Source organism: Nipponia nippon, unplaced genomic scaffold, assembly GCF_047370975.1.
Source record: "Nipponia nippon isolate SJK-2023a ecotype South Korea unplaced genomic scaffold, ASM4737097v1 scaffold_1, whole genome shotgun sequence".
NCBI lineage: Eukaryota > Metazoa > Chordata > Aves > Pelecaniformes > Threskiornithidae > Nipponia > Nipponia nippon.
Window position 1 is genome coordinate 121,930,114 of NW_028262290.1, and position 23,500 is coordinate 121,953,613.

Sequence of the window (23,500 nt, forward strand, 5' to 3'; positions counted from 1 at the left end):
TGATTCCCAAGACAAAAATGTTTATTTGTGCTAACTCTTCAAATGCACATACATTCACAATCTTTAAACAAAAATCAGTACACATGTCTAGGGCAGTATGTATCATTAGAAGATAATGCCTTCCTTAGTAATTAACGTTCATAAATCAAGAATTAGTTACAAATTTACGATCTTGTATGCAAAAACCTTACACAGCGTTTTCAGTAAGACTATCCCAGTACCAGGCAAAACAGTGTTTGTAGAAGAGGATTCTGGCCACTCAGTTCCAGTATCATATCACAGTCTTTTAATGAGCAGTAAATATTAGTGGGGGAAAAATATCTAGTGCCAAGCTGAATGTTCTCAGGCACTGAAAAGGAAATACAAATGGTGAAGTATCTGTAGAAATTTAAATAAGTTATTTTAGTTACTGAAACATCACTTTTTGTCTGAAAAGAACAAGAATATAATTATAGACCGGAGGAAAGAATTCCATAAAAACCTTTTCTCTGGATTTGCCTTAGAATAGGCTTCTGTACAAAACAAGAACAACTAAGATTTTGGGGTCTCAGTGGTAGAAGTAGTATTGGAATAATAAAGAAATCATCTTAAAATATATATTAATTTACCACATTTAGCTCATATAGCCCTTTATGTATCTTACAAAATGCTACTGTTCTACATACTGCATGTAAAAAGAAGTTTATATATATATATGTATATATACACATATAAAGGCAAAGCCAATCAGCTTGGCATTAAAAAAAAAACAACACAAAGCATAAGCAGACACACTGAAAGTTATGCAGCAATGAGGAGTGTATGCTCCACGTGTGCGTTAGTGTAACAGTGCTTCCAATCTTAAAACATCCTTTTAATTGTCTAACCAGAGTGCTTCCTCCAAGTCAGCTCTACCAGTGACTTCCCCAATTGCCACAAACATCTGATGTTACTTAACTTCTGGCCATTATCTGTTATATTTAGCACTGAATCAGAAATAAGGCAAAATAACTTTTCACATCCCTGAATACCTGAGGACATTCACGAGATCTTCCAAAAATTAATGCAAAATGTTATAGGATCACAAGAAATGGTACCCTGAGCTGAAGCATCTTCCTGTTTATACAAAGTTGCCCCAATGCTCGCCTATTTCAGAGTAATCCAGGCTACTTAAGTAAGTATGACAATTATTACCAGGCACCCACTTTGTTTTAGCAAGTTTTGAATGACAACGTAAAGCTTCAGGATGGGTTTGTGCTCGTGATTTCTGGTCTAAAAACATCACTGAGCACAGTGAACAACAGTTCTGATACTGCTCAGAGGTTTGGAGTGGATATTCAGAGCGGATGGGCATTCTTCTTGAGCTCTGTAAATCTCAATGCTAACCCTTGTCTCTCAGCTTCAAGAATGAGTCCACTCTTTATGTACCTAGCATATATTTCACCAAAAAAATTACAGTTTAGTATACAAGAAAAGCAAGACAGATTTCATTTTCTTGCATCAACCTTCTTAAAAAAACCAACAAACAAACAAACAAAACAAACAAAAAACCAAACCCCAACCAAGCCAACCCCACCCCCGAACTCCATAAAATCACAAATTTTCCAATAATAAATAAAATTAACCTCCTTGATAAAGCAAAGGTGCCTGAAAAAAACCTAGTTGAGATACCGGGGGAATAAAAGAGAAAGATGCCTTTGAGAAGCTTTCTGGGAGATTGGTCATAAAGGACTTGATCCAGCACCCATTAAAGTTTTGTCCAGTGAAAGAGTAACTTCAGAATTCATCATTTCTCTGGGGAGGCTGGTTCAGGACTACAGCCCAGCTGACGTGTCAGTCACTGGCAGGCACTGAAATGAATGCAGTCATCGTACTGGCACTTAACTCTTTTGACAACACAAGTATAATCTACCAGGGAATTCCCCAAACGTTCCTTGGAGCGTTGTGTGGAGTGCAACACTTTGTAGCTGATAGTTGAGCTAGAAACACAGCATGACAATTTTGAGCAGGGGATACCCAAGAGTCTCCTTCCCCACCCACCAAATGATACCAGAAGAATGACCACAGGTACAACACTAAAATGAACCCTAGGCTCCAGGGTTCAGAATCCCCAGGTCAACATCTCCCACTTGTTTGGGGGAATGGGATTCTAGAAGAGCCTAACTCCTGGGAACAGCAAGGGAGAAACAGAGAAATACAAAAATGCAAAGATTAAAAAACAGAAGGGGAGGTAATGATCCCCCTTCTAGTATATTCCCTTTAAAACAGTGTAATTAAAAACTTTAAATTCACTTAGAAACTCGTTTCAAAATAGTCCGACAGTTTTAAAGACTTTCAAAAATCAAAATATTCTTCACCAGAGTTCATTAAAATATCCCTGTAGCCTTCTGAATAACTGCTACCACTTGTTTTGCATTAATATTGCTTAAATTAATATAATCATAAACATGCAAAATGTTAAAATTCCAATGTGTATGCAGAATAAAACCAAGTTCTAATAGAAAGACTCCTAATATTTCAAGGTTACAGGCTCAATTCAGTCTCCATCAAAACCAGTGGGATTCTTCCCATGGTGTCCAGTGGATTTTGGACTAGGCCTTAATAAGAGACAACAAAACATTGTGTTTTATGGTGTAGGAACCCACACAAAGTACACTTGTGTATATGCACTAGATATGTAGTGCAATTTTTGCATTGCGCATCTTAAAACAGTTGTATTTTAGCCAGTAAAACAACAATCACCAAGCCAACGCTGCATGCTATGTCAAACTAGGCTGTAAAACAAAAAATAAACACCCATTCACAGACATTCATGTCGTTACTGTTGCCTAGTAGAGCAGCTTTGAATGAAGCTTAATGATACATCCACTTGAACCCAGATATAAGTTTGAAAGGCAGTGAGCTGCATTAGTACGATGGCCTGATTGATTTTACATGTGCTCTGGATGACTTTGAAGGCAGGATATCATCTCTCTGACCGGCTTCCCTTCATAGCAGATCTGATACACAGCAGTGAATAGTGGAAACCTGAGGAAACAGGGTGGGGAAAGCAAATGCAGCTTAAGTTTATTCTGTAACATTTTCTTAAATGAAAGAAAGAAAATGGGGCGAGGAGAGGGAGGGGCAAGAGAGAGACTGAAAAAATCCATTTCTTTTAGTATTTGTCAAGTGCTAAGGCTGGGCTGAAAAGCACTGGATAAATACAGAACCTACACGCACCTCTGAAATGAGTCACTCTCAGAAGCCTAGCTAGCTATAATGGAGCCTGCAACATTCATTATGTATGGCACAACGATTAAGTGATCTAAAAAATTAAAAAATAAAAAACACTTGCATCTTTCCTTGACATTCTTATAGCAGCACTCATCTATGGTTAAAAAGGATGACTGGCACATCAGTTATGCATTATCTCTGAGCAATACTTTGATAATACAATTGCAGAACACAACACAAAGAGACCCAAGAAGAAATTGAAGGTCAAGTTTTTATAAAGAGTCCAAAATTAAATGTGGATTTTGAAACACGAAATTCTATCTCTTCTTTTTTTCTTTTTTAAACTGGCCACATTTCCAACAACCCTCAAATTACTCAGGCTTCTCTGATAATTTGAAGGCTTGTTAGAGCCAAGATGCATTACAGAAATTTACATTTGCTTTCTGTCCATCCTGGACAGTGACAGCCAGACAACTCCCATTTTCACACAGAGCCTGGTGAATTTTAGGGATTAATTATCTGTTCACCAGAATAAACATGCCATTTCAGTGTGGCCTTTTGTATTGATCAATTTTGACCAAACACACTACGTTATTTTGACTGAAATAAAACATAAGGAGCACTGGAGATGGTGAAATAGTTAATTTCCGAGTGATTCAGACTACATCTGGACTAGGACTTTCTCCTCAGGAGAGTGGTCCCATCAGTCGCTCTAAAGCTTTACCTGTAATGCAGAAATGCAGCACTGAGCAGAACCCCCAGCCAGTACTGAGCACCGTATCTGCTTGCCCATACACTCTGTCAGCATGTGTTATACTGAGGTAACTCTGGTATCACCACATGGCTCTGAACTAGACTTGCCAAAGTGAACCAGAGGTCACGAGAGAAGCCGTGAGCCGTTCAGGAGTACCATTACAGCATGGTGACTACTGCACTCGCAGGGGCAGATACAAGATTCGTACTTGCCTGAATGCAATACTTTGCATTACTGGGGGAAAAACAGTGGGGGAATGGACATGCTTGTGAATTTAGTCCATTGTTTCTGTGGCTTTTATTACTGCATGCTACATTTTGAATTATCTGAAGCATTTTAATGTCCTGCTATGAATGCATGTCCATTTCTTTCGATTTATTTTTGTGGAGAACAAGACAAAAATAGCAGCAATAGCAAAAACTATTTCAGGTCAGTCCAACTGACTTGATTTTTGTTTTTATTTCATCGGTGGAACCAAAATTAGCATATAGTCACATAGCTGCTCTTTCAAATCCAATGCTACACTGTATAGGTTGCAAAACCCTTACTAGGAAATATGCAGAAAAAAATTTAATAAATGCAAAAGTGTAACATGCCTCACTTATCACTGATTTTGTATAATACATTGGGCTGGGGGAGGGGGCTAAATTTGCTTTTACTGTAAAAACTTAAACACTAAAATAAAATTTATTATGCCTATGTGAGATTTTATAGGGGTGGCCACAAAACACATGAGCCTTCTGAAGCAAAACCAAGTTCCACACAGCTTTAGATACAGTACTGGCAGTTACTTCTCAGTGAAGAAGCACCACTGCTACAAACCACATCTTGATACATAAGTCTTGCTGTTTATAACAGAGAACATGACTCTGCTGTGCACAGGTCTGCTGCACTTCACACGGGGAAAGCAGAATCAAGGCTGATTGCAGGCTCATGGCCAGCAAACTCGAAATGCATCTTACGTCTGAGCACATTAAGAGGACTAGTTCTACAACTGTTGAAATGAAAAAATCAATTGCACTGTAAATATCAATAGGCATCAACCCCGCTACCAAGGCTCTTCTACTGAACTTTGACTTCTGCATGTTTCTGCATAGCCTTGGGACTCTTCTTGTAGGGTGAGAGTATGAAATTTTACTCCTACTAGACTCTTACCTCTTCACTTTGAAACCATGGCTGTTTTACTGTGTTTTGTGTTTTAAAGCAGTAGCAAGACAGTTTTTGAAAAACACTTTGAAAGTTGCTTTCAAAACTCTTGTTGAATGAGACCTTTTATGCAGAACTGACACATACATGTTGGTATACCAAACAGAAATTAGCAACTCTCTGTTTTCCTATCTTTCATTAAAAACACACCCAAAGTCTTCTATAATGCACTCTATTTGTTCTAAGATAGAACAGGGAAAAAAAAACAACCAACCAACAACAACAACAAAAACCCAACAAACCCCAAACACAGCATCCTGTCTCATTTAGGGAATCATAAACAGCAAAGACTGAAGCCAGGATTTTAATTAGATTTTTTTTTGCAGTTAGCTTCATTACTGTACACTGGGGAGACAGGTGCCTTATTCCCAAAGATAATATTAAAAAACAAGGAACTTAATGTAGCTGATCCATTAAAACTAGACTTTAAAAACTGCTTTGGAAAAAGAAAGTAACAAGGCTTGGTCTTCTGACTGGCAGTCATTTATTTTCTGATTTTGCCTCCTCTACAAACAGGAACGGATAGAAATAATGCATCCCTTAATCTCATAAGGAGACAACTGTGTGTGTGGCTTTAGGAATCATACATGTTCTGACTCGAATACAAATGAAGAAGCCAGGACAACCTGCTTAATTTCATACCACAAAAAAACCCTGACCTGCACAAGCAGATGGCAGGTTTTATCCTACAGCAAACTGGAAGTCACATTAGGAAAGAACACTGCAGTATCTAAGCTAGAATCCATGTGGATAGAAGCAGACACTCTATTCAGCTGATCAACTATACAGATCCTTAATAACAAAGATCCTCTCCTTGGAGATAAGCAATGAATTTACTACTATGAAATGAGCTGTAGAGCCTCTTCACAAGTCTCTTTAGGAAGATCAGCTTCATTTTCATGTATTTTATTCTTTTCACATGTTAAAACACACTCTGCTATGCTTTTCTATGATAGCAGGAGGCAATAATACATTCTGTAAACACAAGAGCATTCACAAATTTAATGTCACACTATTAGCTCTATCTACAGCAATATTATTTTGAGGTTTTACTCACTTCTCTGTGATTTTTAACTGGGGATTAAGCTACTCTTATTACAGTGATTTTCTTTTTTGCTATTACCTTCATGAAGATATCAAGACCAAAAATGAAAAAACAGTTATGGAGATAAAAAAGGGGCATGTGGAACTTGTTTTATCTGTTCTTACTTACTTTTCCAGCATTCCTTTCTGCTTGAGGATGCGATACACTTCTGCAGAAGTCTGTGGTCCTTGCAGTTTCTGACCATTCAGCATTTCTTGCTCCAATTCTTCAATAGACTAAACAACGGGGGGAGAGGAAGAAAAGGAGAGCTATGATAAAGTTTTCGTAACCCTGACAATATCATCTGGATGGGAAAAAAAAAAGATGTTAATGAGGGTTTTTCCTTTCTCAAAAGTGTACTTGAGTAAGCATATATATTCTCCTATATTGTTTGCAAATATTCTCTTTCTTAAATCTGCATCTCCCAACATCTTATCCCTCCAGCTTTTTTTTTTTTAATCACCCCTCCTTTTTAACACCTTTACACTCATTCTAGCCTTGTAACACACTCAAAAATGAGAGGAAAGAGAAGGGTACTCACTCAGTACAGCTAGCATGTCTCAGATAACTGTACTATTACTCCAACAAACCAGGAGTGCTAGTACTTCCAACAATGGATTTCACCCAGTGAATAAGGTACCTTTCCAGTTTTAACAAACGCTTCTGCTACACGTCGATTCCGGCCACCGTAACATGTTGTGATGAGATCAGCGACTCCACAGCTCTCCAGGAAAGTGGCAATAGACACCTGTCCTTTGCAAAAAATTCTGGCAAAGGCAATCATCTCCATTAGGCCAAGGCGAATAACAGCAGCTTTGGTATTGTCACCACAGCAAAGGCCATCACAGAACCCAGCTCCTACTGCCACTATATTCTAATGAGAAGAGGGAAAAAAAAAAAAAAAAAAAAAGGTAAATTAGTCAATTATTGCTTACAGAATCCTAGAAGACACCAAAAGACAGAGTGCAGATGTCCTTAAGAACTGCAAATACTTTATTAATGTAAGGCCAGGTTGTTGTTTTGGTTTTTGGTTTTTTGGGGGGGAGTTTTTTGTTTTGGGGTTTATGGGATAACCTTTAAAAAAAAAAAAAAAAAAAAAAAAAAGACAAGTCTTACATTACTAAGTATTTCCAAGGATAAAAGCATGGTTAAAGCTCTGGAACAAGTTGCCCCAGAGGCTGTAGAGCTATTATTATTGACTATCTTCAAGAACAAACAGGTTACACTACACTCAAACAAGGTTTTACCTAGATTGAGCTGTTTCTGCCCTGAGGTAGGGGTAAAGCTAGACTGACATCCCACGGCCCTTTTATCCATACTTTCTTTATGATTAAAGTAATACTGAATCTAAGAACTATTTATTGACTTCCATGCTGATATGCTAAGGGACCGAATTCAGCCAAGCTAATCCTATTCAGCCCTTTTAAGTATGCAGAGTTCCTGTAACAGTAATAGTTAATCAAGGGTTCCCAGAAGGTTCATGACACAGGAAGACCTTTCCTAAGCAAAAAAAGTTGCTTGGTGTTTTTTTGGGTTTTTTTTCTCCTTAGACCTGGTTACAGCCTTCTACAAAGAATGTATTGTTTCTTTGTGAACAATCAGCTATAGAGTCCCTTCTTTGGTTTACAAACATAGAGATTAGTTGAGACACATTTGAGTGAAGTGACTATAAAAGCTATTTTCTGGCCTGGGAGTCAGAGACTAGCCATGGTTAGTTTTCCCCTACCAAAAAAACCCACAACCCCCTACCAAAACAGTCCAAAAGAGATGGCATTCTGACGTATTGATAAAGCAAACAAGAAAGCAATAGATGTAGTAATACCTTTCTGCATGCAACAACAGCAGCAGTGACCTCAACAGAAACCACAGGAGAATCAACATTATGGCACCTAATGTAGCACCCGATGCAGGGAAAAAACCCCAACCAACCAAACTACCTTTAACTGTTGCTAAAGAAACAGCAACAGTCAGAAGTTGCTAATGAAAACAACAAGCTGATTAACAGCTGGTTTTGTTTTGTTCTTTTGAACTGCAAGAATCAAAAACTGCAGGCAGCTGCAGTGCTGTGTGGCCAGTCGTGTCTAGGCAACTCTCAATCAAATGAGGTCAGAAGATGAGCCATTGCTTTTTGAGCACCTAGCTGAGGTCTAAAGGTGACCTTAAAAACTGCAGACATATCTCAGCATCAGACCTGAAGCAGCAAAAGACAATCACATTTTTAAAGCTGGTGCTTTAGATCATCTTGGCTTAAATCTTGGCTGTGATGATTCAGTCAAGGTATGTTTTCATTGGACACCTCTCCCAGACCAACCTCACAAGATTTGTTCATTTGGTGGCAAAGCAAGAGGAAGTCAAACAGGTATTTAAGAAGTTTTCAGACAGGATAACCCACTTAAATGGAATCTGCACATAAGTGAAGTCTGCAAGTGTTTAGCACTGAACTAAAAACAAAAACATTTTTGAACAACTGCTGGGCTTTTTCCATGTACTTCTTGAACACTCCAATATTAAAGCTTCCCCTTCCCTCCAACTTTGCCTGCTTTGACTTTCCTTTCCACTTTGAAGAAGCCTACCTGATCATAATTTACAATATGATTTGGCCTATGGTATTTTGTTGTCTACTTCTACCTTTGCAATGTTTGTCTTTGGAGCAACAGAAATATTGTTCTAAGTAAGTCATACCAAGACTAGTTATGTCTGAGGAAATGGGGTAGGGAAGAAGAGAAGTTGTGAGTCTAACTGAAACACTAAGCTCCTTGTTTGTACAATGTCTCCGTTGTATATTCTTACACATAGTTTGCAAATAATGAGGAAACAAGACAACTGATTATGCTCTAGAACACACACCCACATCTAGGAGACCATTACACCCTGGACTACGTAACCCTCAGGCCACAACTATGAATTTACAAGCTCTACCATCTGGTTTCATTTAAATCCTTGAAGAATCTATGACAACTCTCTCCTGTCTAATATTCTGTAGGGAACTGAATTATACCACATTGAAAGTTACACCTTACTGAAAGACAAGCCACTCCTATTAAAAACAAAACAACAAAAAAATCTCATAAAACTTGAGACTGAGTCATCTTTCTGTCCAAAACAAGACCAAAACAGGCAGCTTGGTACTTGAAATCTCTGGGTGCAGGCACTAAGTTGAGTTCGTTTCAGGAAGATGCATAAGCAAAACACAAGTTACCACACAGGGCCTAATGGCACTAGCACTATAGCAATCCTCTGAGAAGCAGACTGGGGTGGGGGGAGGATCGTGTATCAATCTGGCCAAAACATCTTTCTGTACCTAATATGGTTGATCCTGAACACTGCCACTGCCAAAGCCTACACCTGAAGTTAGAAGAGTTCCTGCAGATGCAATGGGTATACATTGTGCAAGAGGAGAGAGCCTGTGTTTTGTGAGCTCCAAGACTGACTGTATCTGCATACACAACATGGGGGTCTGACGGCTCAATAAGCAAGGATAACTTTAGCCTACAGACAAACCTACTGTTCCAAAGGCTCAAAAATACTGTCACAACCACCCCAAAATGGCTGCAACACAGTGTTTCTCTTGGCCTGAGGGATTCAGAGCTCTCAAAACCACTTCACGCTTGAACAAACATTCTCCCCCATGTTGGCATTAACAGCTTTTTACATTAAAACATGCTTCCTGTAAGCAAGATGCACAGGGTGTTTTTATATTGCCTATGGTTTTAAGCTACTAAAATACTTTGCACTAACAGGCGAGTCTTTAGCTGGTCTGGTATCCAGAAGCTGGTGTTAGTCCTAGTTATTCTAGAACACGAGCAAGGACTGGACTCAAGTTATTTTATCACCGGGATAGTGAAGCTATACTCCAGAAAAGAAACGTTGATGGCAGGCAGTGCTGACAGTATACGTCAGAGCAAAGGAGAAAAAGTGTCTTTTACTTGGACATGACCTGCTGCAAACATGCTAGAGGTCACAAATACAAGGTCAATAGATGACCAAGGAACCAAGGTTAACAAGTCCGCAGACTTTGCTGATAGATTGTTCTCTTACAGTCAGTGCTCATAAATACCCAGTTTACAGTCCTACTCTGTTTACAGTAAGTTTGTGGAGTACTCATGAAGACAGCTTCAGAGGCCATTTCTGAGGCAACCATTACCTCTCCATAATTAAACACATCATGAGAGAACTAAGCAGAAATGTTAATTCATCTGGGACATCCAGCCTTCCTTGTGGTAGTGTCACAGCTCAGCACAGCCTGCTTTCCCTCTTACTTAGACATGAACTTGGAGAAGCTCCTTGCTTCACATTATGGCTGAGAGAGGTCAAACGAAGACTCAACAAATCAAAGACAGTATCAGCAGGACTGTCAGAGAGGTTAAACATAAACTGCTTGCTTGCTCCTGGCAAACTTGAATGTAAATAATGGATTTCATTTCCACTTAATCTCAGGAAAGAGTAATCACAATCAACTTCTACAGTACCTAGACTCACTATCCAACACGCTTTGCAGGACCGCCTTTGTAAGTAATAATGCTGGGTTACACAACCCGGTAAGCAACAAATCATTGTTATACTTCTTTGCTTAAGGCTAAGCTGGAGCCATAAGATTTAGAGATGGGCCTGAAGCAACCTGAAAGGCAACCACAGCTGCTGCTCCTTCTCCTTCCTACAGTAACTGTTACCTCTATGTTGGTCCTTGGCTGCTGCCACTTGAGGGTGTTTAACTCTCCAGACCCCTGAACAAATACATCAGGCAGCTAGAGCATGGCCATTTCGCTATATCCAGAGATTAGATTCTCCCTTCTTCTTCCCTCACACTCACCCCTGTCAACGCTGCACTGGGTAAGTGATTCCAGTACAGTTTACAACCAAGAATGCAGCTACCAATGTTTATATTGCCTCTCAGGTATGCTGCTAGGTTCATACACCAGCTCTGTCTTGTCTTAGGTCCGCGCTGTTTGATTATAAGACCACACACCGGCACAGGCACTAAGGACTCTTAAGGACACCTCAGAGGTGATAACCTTGGGTCTGTGCTACTTTACAGTACCACATCCATCAGCACCCAGGAGCACATCCATACGTATGCAGAGCTGCACATAGTACTCTTACAGTGGTGTCATAACCTTTAAGCACTTCCTAGGAAGGCCCCTTCATTGTCTGGCAAATGGCAGCTGGAACTTGTAGGTGGCCTTGGGTCAGGCTGCCTGTAAAGCCAACTGGACACCTTGAAACTGAACTATCCAAATTTGAAGTTTGTTAATTTCTGACCTCAACCCTTAGAAAAGGTCAACAAATACATGTGAAATGTGCTTCAGTCCTCAAAAGAAAAATATCCTGATAGAGAAGAACATGCCGAGCACTTTTCGCTCCTACACCCAACAAGTTACTGCAGACAGCTGTTATTCCTCAGTATCATCAGATTTTGTAAAGTGACTGCCATTGCCTATTCAGCCAGTCTCCAAGCTGATGCAAGACTGCAGTTTCACTGCACTGATTTCTGTACTTCAGTCCATCTCCATCAGCCCATTGTCACAAAAAATAAATACAGTAAATGAAGTGGATATTCAATATATATATATGCATATATATGTATATAAATAGCAATCAAGCACATGTTCTTTCATGATCACCCAGCTGCAATACCTATTATTACAGTCTGAATTCAAATATGCTTCAAACACCAAATTCCAAACCTAAAATTATCATTATTGTAAGGGAAAGCTGTGCTCTGTTACCCTTCTGTATTTTTTCCCAACCTTTCAGCAACCATCCACATTGAAAATCTTCCCTGCTTAGAAAGGCTTGCAGAAATAAAGAGCGAGGCAAGTATAGACTTTTAACAAGATCTAGTCTATTATGCCAGAAATACCAGAAAAGTCTCCTTTTCCCAAGCTGGTATATATAGAAAAATGCAGAAGCTCGGAGAATATACTATTTCTCATAGTGTAGTATTTCTCATCCTTTACATACCAATACAGGAGTTGCTTTTACTATTTCCACATCCAAAAAGACAGTCTGGACTGGCATGTGTGCCTGCTTACTTCTGTCCTCTAAGCTGTAGTTTGCAGTGACGCTGCTGACATTTCGAATTGGCACTGCTATAGAAATAGAGTAGAACCTCTCTTTTTATACCGGTCTCTTCACACGACACTGTCATCTTCTGAAACAGGAATTTCCTCCTTCCAGCAAGTTAAATACTGCTAATTTTTACTATTTTTTCATGAAGTAACTTTCCAAGTTTAATAAAGTAACTGTCAGCTGACAGAACCTACACTTTAGATTTTTCCTTAAAAACAATCACATGAAAAGATGCTTATTTTTCACATTTTTTATTACAAAGAATATCAGAGTAATCATAAAAAAGCAAAGTGCTTGTTGTTACCCTTAGCAAACAATTCTCCTAATAATAAGAATGTACAATTTCTAAGAAAAAAGCTCAAGTTTACATCTCACTATTCACATCTGAGCTTTGCATTTTGCTTTGCATGGGCAATAAAAACATACTCATCTGTTTAATTTTAGCTTCTTCATTTTCTTTCAGAGGCATACATGTTCCCAATGCATTCATAAAATTTTGCAATGTTCGATTTAAAAGCAGCTCAGGAAATTATTTACATGCTGTCAGCACAAGATTTAGGATTAAAGAAGAAAGGGTTTTAAATGAAAAAGTACTTTTAAAAATATGATTTTAATAAAATTTTCTTTGAGATTAAGGAAGAGCTGTATGTTTAAAAAATATCACCTATACTAGCATGACTTATCTATGCCACTTAATACCAGTTCACGCCTTTTAATCAGGCAAGAAATCCATAGTATTTTTAAACAAGTTAATCTATCCTTAATTCGCTTTTTGTTTAGAGCTCATACCATGCATTTCTTTGGAAGTCTCAACTCAGTTAACAAAATATACTGCAATCGAAACCAAATGACCAGACCACACAGAATATATACAGCTTTTTAGAAATGCAACTAGAGAGTTCAGTCTGCAGGATGCGTGATGAATAATGAAGCAGGAGGGAGGAACAAAACAAGGCTACAAAGAAAATACACAAGTTTCACCTCAGTATCTTTCCAGGTCAAGAACAACAATTTACTTAAATTCTTCTGCACTTCCGAAGAGATATTGGTATCTTGCCTGACTTGGACCTTTACAGTGGAGTTTCAGCATCTGCTGACTAGCTGCTCAGTTTGATGGACACACTTATCTCTAGCGCCCTTTCATGAGATTTGTCTGGAATAAAAATTACCTGGGACAGAACTCCTCTATCAAACAAGGATTGAAGCTAGCCAGAAAACATCAGGCTAAGCAGATCTCAAAGAAAAATAAATCTGTCAAACTTTTTGACTAATTTCATGGGTCTATACATGGGGATTTCTTTCCTGCTAACCTTCCACATCACCACAGCATTTTAAAGCAATGGCTGTGGAGCCGAATTACGAGCTCCACAATCTTGTGAAATTGCTATAAATACAGTAACTCCAAAACACGTTACACCAAAGTGTATCCCAATAGCCCAGTGCACAGACCCATAACCACCTCCTCCTCAGGACTTCCAGTATGCCAGCTCTCAAAACAAACTTATCAAGAAAACCAGTATGCCAAAAATTCTATTATAGCTATGAATCTACTTCCCACTGAGCAGGAATCAGAACTCCTTAGCTTAAAGACATCATTCATTGGCTTGGAAGCTTTGCAGGTGAATGGTGTAGTTTACACATAATTTCAACAGAGAAAACAAAAGAACTACAAAATAATTATCCAAAACATAAAAAATAAAAAAGTAAGCCAAATTATCTATTAGACCACTACACCCATCAGAAATGCTTCCGTGATAGATATCAGATAACGTGAACTACAGTACTACTGGCCAGGGTGCCAAGCGACTAATGCCTTCCTTTCACAAATGGCCTGTAAATTAATCTGAAAAAAATAGCAATAAGAATATGTTTAAGCCAGCCTTTGCTTCCTGTCAACATCAGTTTTGTTACCAAAAAAATTCCAGATGAGTAACTGTCTGAAATAACTTTTTTCCTATTCAGGTCATTTCTGTATGTGGTTATCCATATGAACCTTATGTAGTGTATGTCCACAAAACATAAAACATAGGAGTGCTCTCATTGTGTAAGTCAATGAAGAGGAGAAAAGCTTTGTCAACAGACACAAAGGATTAATGCCAACTTCTTTCTCCCTTTCTTTTTGTGAACACACTGTTGCAAAAAGAAAGAGGGAACTAAAATAGATTTAGAAATATGTTGATCAGTTAGATGAAATCAACACTTGTTTCATGACTGTGTGTAAGCTAAGTGAAAGATGTAGAAAGAGAACTTGGGAGATGGTGAGACAAGGGTCTAAAATCCAACTCTCAGAACATGCTGCTCCCTAATTTGTCATCTGGTTCTTCTGAAAATGTTATGTAGCACTTTTATATATTATATAAAGCATAATAAACTTAATTCTTTATATGAAAATACCCTCTCTTTTCTACAAGGATCACCGTTCCATTGGTGTACCAACTGCAGCCTGTTAATCTTACCTTCAGAGCACCACAAAGCTCAACCGTATCTGCATCGTCTACTACAGTTATTCGGAAGTTTGGAGTCTGCAGGAGTTCTTTGAAGAGAAGGCCATTTTCTAAGATTTTGCTCCCTGTTGAGACAGAGAAAGGAAGGCTAAAAAAATGAATAATTTATTTGGCTGTTATTTAGCCTTTCCTGTACGAGCCAAAATACTTAAAAGCAGAGATAAGGTTGTTCTATCTTCAACCTAAACAGACTCCTGTTTTAAGTGACTAAGGATATGTCTACATGGCACTGACAAGCTCTGCACTGAGTTACTCTGGACTTCTTCATAATTCATTGTCTGCTCAGCAACAGATTCTAAATAAAAATTCCATTAATTCTCTATACTCTCTCTTTTTTGATCATTCTCCTTAAAAATAACAGTTAATAACAAACCAAAGGTGAATTAAAAACATAGCAGGTGCAATTCTACCACTTATTTTTAAGGCTTGCATTTCAGAAAAATACCTACTGATAAAGGCACGTCAAGGATGTTTTATTAATTGAGCATGCTGCCACTGACAAATGTTTCTAAGCACTAAGAGGTAATTCAACCATTCCAAAATAAGTTCAATGCAAAAGCTGTTAATGAGAGGTTACAAAGCTAAAAATGCACAAAACTGTAAAAATGAACACTGAAAAAATAACACGAACTCTGTGCTATTACGTATGACTGTATGCATATACACACACACACGCCTATCTAGACACTGTTAAATCCAAGACTAGGCACATCTTTGTGCTGCAAAGGTGCGCAGACATCGACACAGAACTAAAACCATGTCTAGCTTTTGGGGGGACTAATTATTTTGAGAAATTAAAATAAGATATTGATACCTTAAAAAAAAAACCACCAACCCAAACATGCATAAAGGTACCATCTGTGACCATAACACCTGAGCTGGAGTACAAAATATATAATCATTTATCCATATAAAGCCATGCAGACCCAAGAAAAATCTTAAGCAGAGTAATAAAACAAAGTAGTTTGTTATGCAGAGGGTGATAAAAAGCATGCTTAGTATTCCACCTGCTAAGGTCACAATCCTAGTGAGACTAGGTAAAATTGCACACCTCCCTCTCCCTCTATTCCTGGTATTGTCCTAGTACTTTTGGAAATGTAAACATTCTAGGAAATTCAAAATTGAAATAAGAACCCAATGGTTTCTGATAACAGCCAGCTAATGTTGAAAGTGATAAAATTTGAGCTATTTGTTGTGCAACTGTGAGGACAGGAGCATGTTTTAAACATTCTTATTACTTGGAACAGTACCTATTGTGGTTTCACAGAATTTCTCTGCTGCCACCTCATTGGCGATGTTAGCTCCCATCAGCACACTGATGTCTATTCCCATCTTCTCTCGAATAATGTCAGAGATCAGTTTGAGTCCCTCTGGGCCTTCATCTATTCCCTGCAGCCAACATTAAATGGAATTACTAAAAAGTCATTGTCATTCATTAGACACAGTAGAGAAGAAAGCACATCACAGTTAGTCTTGTCAATGGGTGAGAACTGCAACAAGGCCTATTCAGATAGAGACTAAAGATGACACACTTGCTACCAGTGAAACTTCTGCTACTGTCGTGACTCTCCAAGCTGTCTTCTTTTCATAGGAGGTAGCACCTTAAGAATTAGGACTAAACTCTAGATGATGGTAACAGTTTTTATTCCATTCTCAATCAAAGACTTGATTCTAAGAAGTGCTGAATATTCAGCTTTGTTAGTTCAGAATCTCAGCTGCTTATTATCAGTGTATCCTTACTAAAACCAGCGAAGCATCACCAATCCATCAGTTGTGAATCAGGCCTCCACTTGCATTTGAAATTGCACCAAAACTCACAAAATAGCATCCCAATAACTTGTTTTGTGAAGAGGTATCTGAACTGAAATATCAGAGACAGATTCCCTTGTGTATAATACCAACAACTGGTAGAAACCCAGTTTAATCATTTTGAATACTACTACAAATGGAACAGCCACTCACAGATATGTAGAAAGCAGAACAACTGAGAATAATTTAACTTCTAAGGATATTTTTAATCTGTATTTATAACGCACTCTTTACAAAGTGTGAAAGTAGGGGCAGAAATACAACCTTAGAAAAGATCACCCCAGAGATGAATGCTGCAATGGAGAAGAGAGTCTGGTACCCTGAATTACCTGAACCAAGAACTCCAAATGAGACCACTGTCTTCTCACAAAACCCTTTACTCCTAGCCTTCTCCTTTTGGGTTTTTAGAACAGGGGCATGGCAGAGAAGGTACTGCAATGGTGTTTCTTTCCCACAGTATACCACCTTTTATACAGTAGTATTTTTTAATGTTGGGGATTTGGTACCTTTGGGGATTGGTAATTTTGAATTATGACTTAAAGGCAGTGTGATCCTCTACTACATCCAGAAACACATATACACACACACACACTTGTATGTTGCCAGTAGTGACATTTCAGGCAGGCAGTAATTTGCATTTCCACAGATCAGAGGTGCTATTCCTTAAATTACATGGTGCAATCAAGAGACACGCAGAAATGCCTGTATAAAACCAGCCAATTAAACTACAGACAATGGTGCTTGCATTTCTGCATTATTTTTCAATTTCCATCACTTAATGCACAGCTCTGCTGTCTCATTTTTAATGAGCCATACAGAAAGAATCTGAAAGTAAACACACACATATACATGTTGTATTTTTCCCCTCACAGTGTCAAAAATGTCCCCACAAAATAACTGTAAGGCCCCTCCTCCTAAGCAGGCAATTAATAAACAGAAAAGCATGCACACATTGGGAACAACTCCAAAAATATGAATACGTACACAACAATTATTCATCCAAGTGAAAGGAGATCAGAGAGGCTTAGGTGCCAAATTCAGCCCCACTATGAAACAGATGCAACTTCTGACAAAGTCAAGGAGAGCTGCACCTGTTTCTTGTAGAGTTAAATCCAATACTGAATGACAAGATGACAGCAGAAAAAACAAGCACCCCCTTCCTCCCCCAAAACCAAGGCTCCAACATGGGAATTTCCACTGGGCAGAAATGATGCCCAGGCAATGCAAGTTCAATTCTGTGGTCTTATTGCTTACATTCTAACATGCCTGCCAAAGCAATCCCTGGGACCTGTATATAGGTAGATGAAAATGAGATTTATGTTGAGGCTGCCTGAAGAGTATTTTGAGTGACCTCCACCTATCCTGCTTCCTGTACTCACTGCTGTACCACATCGTAAGTTGTATACAGTTCCTCCCCTCACACTCACACAATGATTTGTTAGGCTTTCATAGACACCAGTGATCAGAACTTATGTAAAGCAACACAGCTGCAAATGCTTCAATGGGAACACAGATTAACCAGCAGAGAAATGTCTTTATTTCTCAAAGACTCAGTTTTGTTATCAGACGTTAGGCCCTGCTTGAAGATTAGACTGTCAAAAAAAGAAAAAAAAAAAGACACACCGCTAACTTGCCAAGCAATTTAGAAAGCATAGAAACAAGACGTCCCACTAATGATATTTTTCAGAGCAGAACTGCACTTTAACTGCCAAAGTTAACACAAGCCACTTTAATAGCATTAGTGTTGAGTATAATGAGACCACTAAAAATATGACTTTGATGAAAACAGCATGCATAAAGAAGCTGCAAAAGTAGAAGAAAGAATGCATTCCTGCCTCTACTACTCTGCCCCTTCTTCTTAAATGATACTTTTAATGATGCACAGTTATGCCTTTTCATAAAAGCTAACGTACTTTGCATTCTCCTGCAAGAAAAATTAAAAGGCGCCTTCCAGCATTTCTTTCAAAAGACCGCCCACTGATGCAGTGTCGCAACATGGCAGTGGGAAGCTGCCTAGTAATCAACTCTGCTCTGCATGGCACGTGTCACTATTTTACTTACACTACCCTTAAGTACAGGCTTTTTGTTTTGTTGGGTTTTTTTTGTTTGTTTGGGGTTTGGATTATTTTTTTTTCAAAATAAATACCCTCTCCTTTTTTTTTTTCTTTAAACATAGCCATTAATCAACACTCCATTAATCAATATCCAAAGCAGTAATCCCAAGGGTATATAGGCCCTGACTCCGACTTCAGATATGCTGACATAAGCCGTCATTTACTCCACCGATTTCATAAGAGTTATTTCTATCTGTATCTAAGGACATGAGAACATAAATCACATTTAGCAAATTAAAGGAGAATAAAGTTTATCTTGAGCTTACAGAGGAAAGAAGCATGAACAGACAACTTCAGAGCAATAAACTTAAGGGCATCTAGGACAATTGTGCGGTTTTGATGCTAAGCATTCAGCCTTATTTTATCCTTTTACAATATGAAAAGTTTTTCTACAAAATGCAGCAAGTGCACTTGGGAAGCATTATTTTTTCATACATCTCAGTAATATATCAGGTCAGCATTGACAAAACAATACAGATTTCATAGGCTTAGTTAGCCAAACTAAAGAGACAGGCTTTCAGTAAGTAGCGATAAGGCGTTTTTGTTCTTTCTAAGCACAGATCCATAAATGTATCATTTTCCAGAAATGACAGTAAGCAAGGGAATGTGTGCTGAGAAAATGGCCTACTCTCAACTAAGTACAAAGCAACAACAAACCAGAATCTTCCAGACATTGTGGGAATAGCTTATTCTTCGCAGCTAAACACACAGGGAAAAAAAAAAAAAAAAAAAAGCAGCCCATCCACATTTAAAAATTCTCCTGCCACCAAAACTACAAACACTCCAGTGAAACACTTTCTGTGCCTCTGGCCCCTCCTATTTCCTATGCTTGAACTGTCTTTTTGGGCCATGCTGAAGAGACTCTCTTGTTGCAACATAATATTTGACATGAACAAGAGCACTATCCTCTCAGTCACATGAAATTCTCTCAGCAGTTCTTAAAATGATCAACTCAGTGTGTGGGATGTGCGTTAACAATCAAAGCATTATGCGTCTGCTCTGTTCTTCATCTAATGATGCATTTGGAAACAACAAATGAAAGATTGGAAAGCTTGGTGGTGCAAAACATATTCACTCCCCTCTTTCTTTTTAAAAGTCTTCTGAACAGCCTCATTCTCCTCTTCCTGCAAGCACTAGCCTAAAATAAAACACTGCATAACAATCCACTAATGACCGAGACAAATTTCAGTCTTACATCTAGGAAGGTTTAATGGAACAATCAAGTGAATAATGCAAAAAGACTTTTCATATCAAAATACTAAGCCATCTTGTTTTAGAAGATTCCATGACACATTCTCAGTTATTAATGCATAGTATTTATTATACCTTTATAAGAGTTATACCGAGTGCTTTCTTGGGTATTCGTCCTGTGATTTCATCGCAGACTTTATGAATGAACTGATGAGGAATGACAAAAACCAGCAAGTCTGCATCCTGTACAGCTTCATTAAGGTTTGGGACAGCAACCTGTGTAGTTACAGGAGAGAAAGGGCATGTAACTTCTTAAAATCAACGCTACACACAAGTGTTATCTGGTTAAGTAAAAGCACATTTTGGTCTTATACTGAATGCTACGAACTACTGTGCTTCATCATTGAAAATAAGCAGTAACATAAACTTCCTAGAAAAGCAAAAGATTTTAAGCTTTCAAACAAACTATTTTATGTCTTGAAAGGGGCATCTTCACAGCCACCAGCATGGTTAGTGCAATGAAAATTCAAAATGTTCTGTAACATTCAAACAAGTACTTTAAGTAAGAATATATAAAATAAGAAGCTGCCTTCTTTTTGACAAAACAATCTCAATTTTTGATAAATTATTGCATGCAGAAAAGTCGTTTCTTTACTTAGTTCCTTATACACTCAAATTTCTTCTCCAGGCCTCTTACACCTACTAGTTTATATTCTCTTTCTCTGTACTCATAGATTTTGTTTACCCTTTAAGAAGGTGATCTACTTTGAAGTCACTTGCCAGACTGCACTTTTCCCAACACTTGATGACCATCTTAAAATAACACTAAGGTTTAAAATGTAGCAATAAGCTCGACCTATTGATAAAGAGAACAAATCTGAACAGGCAGGTAGTGGACAGCAGAAACACCACACTTGCTGAAGGCTAGGGAAATTGGATTTCAGCATTATTGCTAAAGAGAAAACTGCAATGCACGGCAATTCATGTTTTTCCTGCCCAAAATCTCTACTGAACTGTCAGCTGCTGCAGTCTCTTCCTGTAAGGTTTCTGGGGCAAGAGTCACCACCAGCCCACCCACCATCATGTTACACCAACACAGAACAGATATGGGGTCCCACTGTTCTGCCCTGGCAATGCTACATCTAACATGCTGATCTGACTGCACATAGTTGAAACGCAACTGAGAACCAGATAAACCGCAAATGGCTTGCGGTTTGCTCGAGAATACTCTAGCTCTTATCCTGTAATACTTTCTAAGAGTTTCAGAGTACTTGAAATCCCTTCAATTCTCACTGACCTTCAATTCCCACTGACCTGCTCCCTTCCAAAGTTGAGGCTAAATTTTTTTTTTTTAATAGGTATGGTCAGAGCTGTTAATCTTGCTCTCATTTTCACATTTGCTTCCCTATACAGAAGCTGAAGTAACATAAAGACAACAGTGAGACCAAAAAAGAGTAAAAAAAAAAGAGTACAGTGCATTGGATTTGCCTACCTGCTTAACGGCATAATTTTACTTGTTCAGTCTCTGATCTCATCAGTAAAATAGCATACGGTTTGAAATATTATAAACCCTAAAGTTGTTACCAAAACAAATTTCTACCTCCAGTCACAACATAAGCAATATTCCCTCTGCTCCATAACTAGAATTTAGCTTCTGAATCTTACCACATTATCTGGCAGCTTGTATCCGGGGAGATATTTTACATTTTCATGTTCATTATTTATGATATCTGTCAGTTTTCTCCCATTAATATCCTCCTCGAAGACCCACATCTTCACTGTGGAAGCAAACTTTTGCAATTTCTTTACATTATTGCCTATTATTTTGGCAACCGCAGAACCCCTACAGGAAAGAAAACAAAAATATTTATAAAAAATTATGATTTTGCTCTTGAAGAAAGAGATTGTCTTTAAAATAAACAGAAATTCACAGGTTATTGAACCAGTTACTATGTAGCATTTTTGATCTAGTAAAACAAGTGGAAAAACAGACCAGTCATTCACACCTGCTGCTTTCTCTCAAACAAATGTATCCAGAGTAGGTTGGAGTGAAGCATTTACTGAAAACGTCCTTACTTATTTTGTCTGCTAATTGGCTATCCAGTGAGAGTTTGGGCTGTTTTTCCACAAATCAAATGGATTATATCTTCAAAGCAGTGGTAAAAGTGACATACTCAATTCTAAAAAATGGATCATTATCACCTTCAGTAAATGGGAAGCTTTCTTTGCTAAGATGACTGACCCATCAATTGCTGTACAATATTGATATGCATTTAAAGCCAAAAAGCATTTATATCTTGCATAAGTACTTGTAAGCTTTATAGTTATGCTGCCAACCTCACAGAATATAACTATTGCAAGAGCATTCTCTGAACCTGCAGGCAGACAGTTCCATTACTGTTAGCCTCATTTTCTCCCCAAGAACAGCACACAGTGAAACCTGTAGGACGGTGATCAATTTTACTACTCAAGTCTCTAAGCAACAATGAAATTAATCAGAATTACTGCAGCTACACAAAAGGAGAGGAACAAACGCAACCTTCCCTTCTGTTCCTAGCCTGAATGCTACATGGAAGAAAAAGACGCAATTTCATAAAACCTGTTAACCTAACTTCCTTTCCTGGGACAAGGCGGCAGCTTCATAATTACTGATAACCTACTAAAAATTTAGAAATATGTGAAAAAATACACAGTATAGATCTGAGGCTTACGTGTGTGCATGTGTGGAAACTGCACACTTTATTAAGAGGTAAGAACACTTTAACTTGACCAATCTAATTATACTCACACACTCCCCTAAATGTATTATGGACATTGCTTGTAATAAACTCATAGCTGGCAACTAAACCAAATAGATTAATTCTGCTCCAAGAGCTTTTAATATGACACAACTCATTGTGCCATATTAAAGATGGGTGCTATCACAGGCCTAAGGTCACTTTCTAAGTAGAGGCAGAAAAAATTATAGTATCCTAAGTAGACCTTCTTCAGTTAAACCGTAAAACTGTCTGTCTTAAAAGACACAAATTTATTTCTCCAATAGCACTTCACACACTACAAAGTCCCCTGGGTTCAGGGAGGTGATACAGAAGCCACAATTGTCAGCCATCTCTTATCAAGCTCATATTCTAGATATGCATGCACACAGAGTGTTATCTGCTGCAATGGTAGACAACTCACCAGCTCAAGCCCCAGATTTCAGATCCACACAAACAGGATGAATTACATTCAACACAACACAGGCATGTGTTCCTCAGAAAGTGCTTTGAGTTCCTTGAACAAAAGCTCATTTACTACTGCAGATTTATATACAAAGTCTGGATCCTGGTAAATCACTGTCTTCACTTTTGAACTTCACTACACATTCTCTGTGCTTAGTGTTGATAGAGAAAGACAGAAATAACTGATTCAGCACAGCTGTCCAACTGGGATTCTCAAATAGTTTGCCAGCATAAAGTTTGGCAGCACATACTACTTGAATGAGACATTAATTCCATTACTATTTAACACTTAAAATGCCTTACCTGTCTTTTTTTCAGCCTTTGAATGTAGTATTAAAAAAGTAAAGATTTGCCTA

The 23,500-nt window shown here is 38.2% G+C and overlaps 1 protein-coding gene across 1 annotated transcript in view; it reads right to left on the reverse strand.

Annotated features, from left to right (window-relative positions):
- Positions 1-23,500, reverse strand: part of GPD1L (glycerol-3-phosphate dehydrogenase 1 like) — a 27,308-nt gene continuing 3,808 nt past the window's right edge. The window contains exons 2-8 of the mRNA XM_087770787.1: positions 21,589-21,766; positions 20,059-20,199; positions 16,060-16,198; positions 14,762-14,874; positions 6,877-7,110; positions 6,366-6,472; positions 1-3,006 (exon numbers count right to left, since the gene is read on the reverse strand). Coding sequence (XP_087626913.1) covers positions 2,910-3,006; positions 6,366-6,472; positions 6,877-7,110; positions 14,762-14,874; positions 16,060-16,198; positions 20,059-20,199; positions 21,589-21,766 — 1,009 coding nt within the window. The 3' untranslated portion in view covers positions 1-2,909. The remainder of the gene's footprint in view (positions 3,007-6,365; positions 6,473-6,876; positions 7,111-14,761; positions 14,875-16,059; positions 16,199-20,058; positions 20,200-21,588; positions 21,767-23,500) is intronic.